The following is an 8,319-nucleotide window of genomic DNA, read 5'->3' on the forward strand; positions in this document are numbered from 1 at the left end:
ACACTTACAAAAAACACATTCCAGACACACTCAGCCTCCAAACAAGACAAACAAAAACACCACAAACACCACGATATTGAAAACATGACAACACACAATCTAACGGTTGAGACTGAAAATGTTACACAACAATCCTTCATATTTATTACACACACACTCAAATTTCAAAATGATACCACACGAATACATAAACAACAATCTCAAATTCTGGATCAAAGACAAATATTTTATTTGCTAACACACAAAAGATACACACAACTACACAGATCTTGTTTGTTTCTGAGTTTCATAACTTTGTCAGTCGTGGCACCTCCTCGCTGGGAGGAAGCTCCGTCTAAGAATAGAGATGAACATATTCCCAAATATAAGTTAACAATTCCTTAACTTCAAGCAAATAAAACACCCTCCGTGATTGATGTCGTTTGGATTATAGTGTTTAGAGGAGCAGCAACTACCAGTTGAACTCATCAAACTGTACACAGCATGAATTTGCCTTTTTTTAACCCGCGTGATTTATTTAGGATTGTCATCTTATGCTTGGTTCTATACAAATTGTGTGGACGAGGATTAGAATACGTCTTTGTTTTCACTTAATTACACCTTTTATTTCTTTCAAAAGACTAAACATGCGTTTATTTGTGAGCTAAACAAGTGACGACTGTAGCTCGAGGGCTCCCCCTGGTGGAGTTACACGTTACAAAACCCTTGTTTCATAGTCAATACAGTAAGTAAGTAAGTAAGTAAGTAATATTTATTTATATAGCGCTTTTCGAGACCAGGGTCACAAAGCGCTTAAACAATCAAAACAATACTCAAAAAAGTACATACTTTAAAGATCAAGATAATACTGAGAACAACACAGGAGTTCGAGAAATTCAAGGAAAAGCCTGAACAAATAGAAACGTCTTAAGATGTTTGTTTTTTATTTTAAGTTTATCCACAAAACAATAGATATCATAATAAAAGGGAAAGAAAAAGCTGTTTACCGAATCTTACAACAAATAAAGATAATCCGCTACATTTAACTAAAATAAATTGAAATTAACGTAAAATGTATTAAAAATTGTATGATTAAATTAAAGTATTATAATGTATGTTAAACATCAGTAGCAGTAGAAATATCAGGGTCATTGTACCAGGTTTACAAAAAAAAAATAGCCATCGCTAACATATGTCAAACATTAGCATTTTAGTGTTAAAAACACCATTTTAAACAACAACAAATGACTATAACTTGACTTTAAAGAACAAACTAATGATACAAAGTTTGAAGGCTGTTATAAACGGACCAAATTACTATAACTTGACTTGACTTTAAAGAACAAACTAATGTTAAAAAGTTGCTGTTATAAACTGACCAAGTTACTATTTTTAAGGAATTGTTTGATGGTTTTGTTTGTTATTGCTAACTTCAAACAAAGTCCAGACTAAAAGCAAAAAAAACTACAAACAACGTTTTTAATATCCTGACAACGTTGTGATGCTTGGATACCGTCTGCGCTGACTCATGCACTTCTGTCTGTCGATGAAGAGCGAGTGGGTTTTACACTGGAGGTCCTTCTCGAGGGCGGCCCGGGACTCCTCCAGGCGGGCCAGCGACCCGCGGGCCTCGCTCAGCTGCTGCCGCAGAGACGCCACAGTGGACTGGATCTGCCTCGCCTCGTCCTCCAAACTAGGGACGAACGCCAGAGAAGAACATGTAATAAAATGATGAGCTTTTAACATTGAAGCAGTTGAATCTATGGAAGTTCATCAGTTCCATGATATTTTTTGGGAACTTTATATTTTTGGAATTAAAATTGTGTTTTTTTGTTGTTGAATAGTTGAATTTATTTTTGCACATAGGGTCTGATATTCTAATTCTAATTATTCAATAATAAATGTTCTGAATTCAAAAGCTTTTCATTCGTTGCTTTTAAAATTAAATTTAAAAATGTTGGTAAATTAGTGCCACCAGACAATACCAACAGAGTACCGAGCTAGGATCAGAAATGTCTTGATTCTGAAAATATTCGATTTTTTTTATTCACTTTTAACATAAAAATCAAATTCAACCAATAAATATACAAATTATTATAATCAAGTTTCAACGCACAAATAATAAATTACAAATTATTATTATTCAAGTTTCAACGCACAAATAATAAATTACAAATTATTATAATTCAAGTTTGAACTCACAAATAATAAATTACAAATTATTACAATTCAAGTTTCAACGCACAAATAATAAATTACAAATTATTATTATTCAAGTTTCAACGCACAAATAATAAATTACAAATTATTATAATTCAAGTTTCAACGCACAAATAATAAATTACAAATTATTATAATTCAAGTTTCAACGCACAAATAATAAATTACAAATTATTATAATTCAAGTTTCAACGCACAAATAATAAATTACAAATTATTATAATTCAAGTTTCAACGCACAAATAATAAATTACAAATTATTATAATCAAGTTTCAACGCACAAATAATCAATTACAAATTATTATAATTCAAGTTTCAACATACAAATAATAAATTACAAATTTAAAAAAATGTGGTTGAGCGGTCCATGTCCAGCTGATCTGTAATTGCGTTTGATCAAAGACACAGGGACACCCTGGAAAGGCCTTCAGTATAAACATGACTTGTAAGAGTCTGCATGTGAATTAAAAGGTGGGGTGGGTGTTCATCTAAACGTTGTGATCGAGCTTCAAACTCCCACAGCCAATCTTCAACTTCCCTCTTGAAAGGAGCTGAAACGTGAGTACCTGATCTGGGGGTGGTCCCTGCAGAGCTCCATGTTTGGTCTCAACGTGCGGGCGTGCAGTCTGGACTGGGCGACCCTCAGAGGAGCCTCCTTGTTGTAGACGGCCTGCTGGAGGGCCACGATGTTCTTCTCCTGAGACACGATCTCCTGCAGCACCTGCACACGAACACATCATCATCATCATCATCAGACGAACACGCTTCATCGTGACGACGACGACTCCACCTACACGTCGGTGATTCGTCTCCAGTCCGGCCTTGGCCTCGATCAGTTCCTCGCAGCGTCGGCTGAAGGCTCGGTCCACGGTGGAGCTCTGGACCTGCAGGTCTCTGGTGGTGTCGGCCAGGATGGTCTCCGCCAGATCCCTGAGAAGAAACCGTGTGGACGAGAGAGAAGCGTGGAATGATGGTGTCGTGTTTGTGGCTCACCTGAGGCTGCCTGTGGCTCGCTCTTCATGCATCGCCTTCGCCAGGTTGTCCTGCGTGAACTTCGTCCACGAGCCCTGGTTACACACTCTGAAGATCCACAGACATGTGAGTGATATCGGCGCGAACATGGAATCATTAAACTTTTTAAAATCCTAATAAAGTCATTTTTATTAATCATTTAATTATTTATTTTGAATAATTTAATGAAATCAATTTGATCAAAATGTTTTTTTTAATTAAATTTAAAAATATATATATTTATTTTATTTTAATTTTTATATTTTTATATATATATATTTTTTAAATAGAATTTAATATTCTAATTCCAATCATCTAAATGTCACCAGACAACACCAAAAGGTCAGCGAGCTACTTGATGGAACTTTCAGCCAATCATGAGACATGCAGGTGATCATGTGACGCAAAGAATAAAGTGGCATTTTTAAGGCTATGAATAAAAATTGATTCATATAATTTTGAATAATTGGACAAATAATATCAAACTCTATGTAAAAATTAAAAAAATTATTTGGAAAATATTCATTTTTAAAAATCAATAAACAAAGTATGTAAGATCAATTAATTAAAAGAATATAAACTCAACATATCGATAAAGCACTGATTGTATTAAATTATTAAAGTAATAATTCACTACTTTCATACTCACTGCTCCTGAAAAGCCGCCGAGCTCGGGTGTTTCTTGGTGTCGGGGCTGATGTTGGTGAAGCCGCCGCAGACGTTGTCAAGGTCGTAGGCCTGGTGTTTGTCGGACCAGTCCATCTCCAGAGACCGCTTGGTGTCCTGGTTGATCCTGACGCCACAGACCACGTCATGTGACCACATCATGTGACCATATCATGTGACCACATCATGTGACCACATCATGTGACCACATCATGTGACCACATCATGTGACCACGAGCACTCTCATGACGCTGAGACTCACCTGATCTGACTCAGGACCTGAGCTGTGGTGGTTTTCAGAAGAGCCTGGACGTTCCTGACCAAGTCGACTTCCTGCGAATGTTCATTCATTTAATTAGTAAAAGTGTCACAAATATAAAAACATCATTTCTCACATGAGGATCATCATTCATGCCAGTCCCACTGCTTGTCATACCACCCCGCAACGGTTACATGTCGGGCTTTTACAAAGACACTGTTGCTTTTACACATTTAACCATAATAGTTCCTTTTAAATGTAATGATTTGTTTGTTCTTTTATGTATTTAGAAAGACTTTAAATAACATTAAAAAAAAACGTTTTGGATGCTCCACTTGCTAGCTTTGAAAGTTAAAAAGCTTAAGATGCTTACACCCCGCAACGCTCACGTGTTCATGCTGTTACAGTTTTACATACCACCCCAAAATGCTTATGTGTTCATGCTGTTACAGCTTTACATATCACCCCGCAACACTTACCTGTTCATGCTGTTACAGTTTTACATACCACCCCGCAACACTTACCTGTTCATGCTGTTACAGTTTTACATACCACCCCGCAATGCTTACGTGTTCATGCTGTTACAGTTTTACACACCACCCAAAAAAGGTTATGTGTTCATGCTTTTACAGTTTTACATACCACCCCAAAATGCTAACGTGTTCATGCTGTTACGGTTTTACATACCACCCTGCAATGCTTACATGTTAATGCTGTTACAGTTTAACATACCACCCCGCAACGCTTAGGTGTTCATGCTGTTACAGTTTTACATACCACCCCAAAATGCTTACGTGTTCTTGCTGTAACAGTTTTACATACCACCCCGCAACGCTTACGTGTTCATGCTGTTACAGTTTTACATACCACCCCGCAAAGCTTACGTGTTCATGCTGTTACAGTTTTACATACCACCCCGCAACGATTACGTGTTCATGCTGTTACAGTTTTACATACCACCCCGCAACGCTTACGTATTCATGCTGTTACAGTTTTACATACCACCCCGCAACGCTTACGTGTTCATGCTGTTACAGTTTTACATACCACCCTGCAACACTTACGTGTTCATGCTGTTTAGTTTTACATACCACCCTGCAACACTTACGTGTTCATGCTGTTTAGTTTTACATACCACCCCGCAACGCTTACGTATTCATGCTGTTACAGTTTTACATACCACCCCGCAACGCTTACGTGTTCATGCTGTTTAGTTTTACATACCACCCCGCAACGCTTACGTATTCATGCTGTTACAGTTTTACATACCACCCCGCAACGCTTACGTGTTCATGCTGTTACAGTTTTACATACCACCCTGCAACACTTACGTGTTCATGCTGTTTAGTTTTACATACCACCCTGCAACGATTACGTGTTCATGCTGTTACAGTTTTACATACCACCCCGCAACGCTTACGTATTCATGCTGTTACAGTTTTACATACCACCCCGCAACGCTTACGTGTTCATGCTGTTACAGTTTTACATACCACCCTGCAACACTTACGTGTTCATGCTGTTTAGTTTTACATACCACCCTGCAACACTTACGTGTTCATGCTGTTTAGTTTTACATACCACCCCGCAACACTTACGTGTTCATGCTGTTACAGTTTTACATACCAACCCACAACACTTACATGTTCATGCTGTTTAGTTTTACATACCACCCCACAACGCTTACGTGTTCATGCTGTTACAGTTTTACATACCAACCCACAACACTTACATGTTCATGCTGTTTAGTTTTACATACCACCCCACAACGCTTACGTGTTCATGCTGTTTCAGTTTTACATACCACCCCGCAATGCTTACGTGTTCATGCTGTTACAGCTTTACATACCACCCCGCAACACTTACGTGTTCATGCTGTTACAGTTTTACATACCACCCCGCAACACTTACGTGTTCATGCTGTTACAGTTTTACATACCACCCCGCAACACTTACGTGTTCATGCTGTTTCAGTTTTACATACCACCCCGCAACACTTACGTGTTCATGCTGTTACAGTTTTACATACCACCCCGCAACACTTACGTGTTCATGCTGTTTCAGTTTTACATCGTCCCAAAAATGCTTACGTGTTCATGCTGTTACAGTTTTACATACCACCCCAAAATACTTTTGTGTACATGCTGTTACAAAAAAAGTGTTTTAGGTTAAATTAGAGTTAAGTTACGAAGTAACAAAATATCAACTAATTAAATGTATACTTACCTGCCTTGTAGTTTTTTTTAAATAAAGTGTTTTCGTAACCCCATAAACTTGTAAGCCAGTGGACCCCAAACTTTTGTGAGGGCCAAACGACTTTTCCCGGATGGGGGAAGAGATTTGACTAAACACAAAAAGGTATTGTTTTGCAGAAAGACAAAAATAACCAAACAACCCTCTCTGGATTATTCACAGGGGCGGAAAAAAAGTAATTTTAGGCTGTAAAATTTTTCAAACCAGACCTTCTAGGAGAGCAAACATGTGTAGAAAAGAACTAAGTCACAATACTAGTTACACATAATACATTGATTTTAAATAATATTAATAATATTATAAATTCATAATCTCGTGTTGATGTTGTCATATCTGCCAGATAAATAAACTAGACTGTTAAGTAAGTTTTATCTTTCTTCGTTCATCGACCTTCAGCAGCTCTTCCTCCACAGGGTCCAGCACCAGATCCGGTCCCAGTCTGCCTCCCCTGCAGGTCAGGTTGTCTGTCGCAATAGCGAAGGGGGTCTCCGTCGCGTCCGTCGCCCTCTCCAGGCGGTGCCTCAGGGCCTGCAGGGACTCGGTGTCGGTCCGCAGCTGCTCGATGTGCCGCCGCAGCTCAGACCTCCAGCGGTGGATGTCCTGCAGCCTCTCGCCCAGGAGACGCGTCCCGTCCGCCTGCCTCTTCTGGGTCGCCGCCTCGCTGGTCTGGCTCAGGAACCTGGAGCCTCGCTGGACCCTCTCGGCCTCCTGGTGGTCGGACCCGGCCTGGCGGAGGATGCTGTGGTAGTTGGAGAACCAGTCGGCCGGTGCGTACTTGGCTGAGCGGTACCCGGCTGTGGCGGAGCCCGAGGACCGCTGCAGGGGCTCCGGGGGCCCCGGGGTCTCGACCCTCGGCAGGTCCTCGGCCACGGCCCGGCTGTCGGTGTGAGGCCGGGACACCAACACCTCGGAACTCATCTCGAAAACACGTTGAATGTTGAACAAAAAAAAATGTGGTGAGTTTAAGCAACTCCAGGTGAGTGTTTACGGTTGCCTGGCAACGGCTGACAGGATCAGGTGACTTCACTGGGATTATCTAACACGACATGGATAAATAGTCGACTAAAAGATTTTTAGGCAAAACAACTAAAGGACATCTTTGAGCAGATTTGTGGATCTCTTGAGGTCAAAGGTGGCGTTTTATTTGTGTTTATTTTGTATTTTTCATCACTAGTTCAAGACTAAATATGACTAAAGTTGTTTTTGTTTTGGGACTTTTGATTATAGCGAGTAAGAAACTTTTTTCAAAGCGTTTTAAGATCAGATATTTAAACACACAAATTAAGATTGGTTTTATAATTACATTATTTGGATTTGTATGTTCTCTTACACGGTATTATTTAAACTGTTAAAGTGTCTTGAGATACGTATGTTATGATTTTGCACTTTAAAAATTAAAGTAAATTTTATTTTTGTCTTTTTAAGCACTCACTTAAAGTTAAAAAAACAAACAAAAAACTCCTCATTGTAACATTTATTTAGAAGTGGAATAGGATTAAGTATTAGTATTTTTTTTAATTGAATTACGTTGAGAAATTTCAATCAAAACGACCAACGGAAAACCAACTGTTCCTTTTCTCACCACTAGAGGGAACCATAATAAAACGCTACAGTGTCCAACTAAGAGTAAAGGATCACTTTTAAAAAAAATATCACCGACTAAAATGAGTATGAATGAATAAACGGGGTGTAAAAACATTTGCTACGGATGTTTGGCTATTAAAAAAACAACAATAATATTATTTATTGTGTTCAAAACTCGACACATGATATGCATGTGGTGATAATGGTATAGAATAAATAAATAAAATATATATAAAGGGAATAAAATGAGATTAATAAATAATAAAATGAGAAAGATTATATTACAGCAGGCATATAAAATATATATATATATCAAATTAAATAATATTCATGATCCTGGACAAAC

At 38.5% G+C, this 8,319-nt stretch overlaps 1 protein-coding gene across 1 annotated transcript; it reads right to left on the minus strand.

The window, feature by feature from the left end:
* Nucleotides 1-198: 198 nt before the first annotated feature.
* Nucleotides 199-7,326, minus strand: tekt4 (tektin 4). The gene is made up of 7 exons (XM_087783614.1): nucleotides 6,780-7,326; nucleotides 4,140-4,210; nucleotides 3,861-4,004; nucleotides 3,194-3,280; nucleotides 2,995-3,130; nucleotides 2,767-2,921; nucleotides 199-1,672 (listed from the first exon to the last, which is right to left on the minus strand). Exons 1-7 carry the CDS (start codon nucleotides 7,305-7,307, stop codon nucleotides 1,459-1,461), a joined length of 1,335 nt encoding a protein of 444 aa, XP_087639740.1. The 5' UTR covers nucleotides 7,308-7,326; the 3' UTR covers nucleotides 199-1,458.
* Nucleotides 7,327-8,319: the final 993 nt, after the last annotated feature.

The sequence above is a fragment of the Callionymus lyra genome, chromosome 1, assembly GCF_982586985.1.
Source record: "Callionymus lyra chromosome 1, fCalLyr1.hap1.1, whole genome shotgun sequence".
NCBI lineage: Eukaryota > Metazoa > Chordata > Actinopteri > Syngnathiformes > Callionymidae > Callionymus > Callionymus lyra.

Excerpts from the sequence above, each read along its gene's own strand:
- tekt4 (XM_087783614.1), bottom strand. The coding sequence starts at position 7,307 with ATGAGTTCCGAGGTGTTGGTGTCCCGGCCTCACACCGACAGCCGGGCC. Across the intron at positions 3,281-3,860 it reads TCGGCGGCTTTTCAGGAGCA|AGTGTGTAACCAGGGCTCGT; the intron begins GTGAGTATGAAA and ends GTGGATCTTCAG. Across the intron at positions 2,922-2,994 it reads TGGAGACGAATCACCGACGT|GTGCTGCAGGAGATCGTGTC; the intron begins GTAGGTGGAGTC and ends GTTCGTGTGCAG.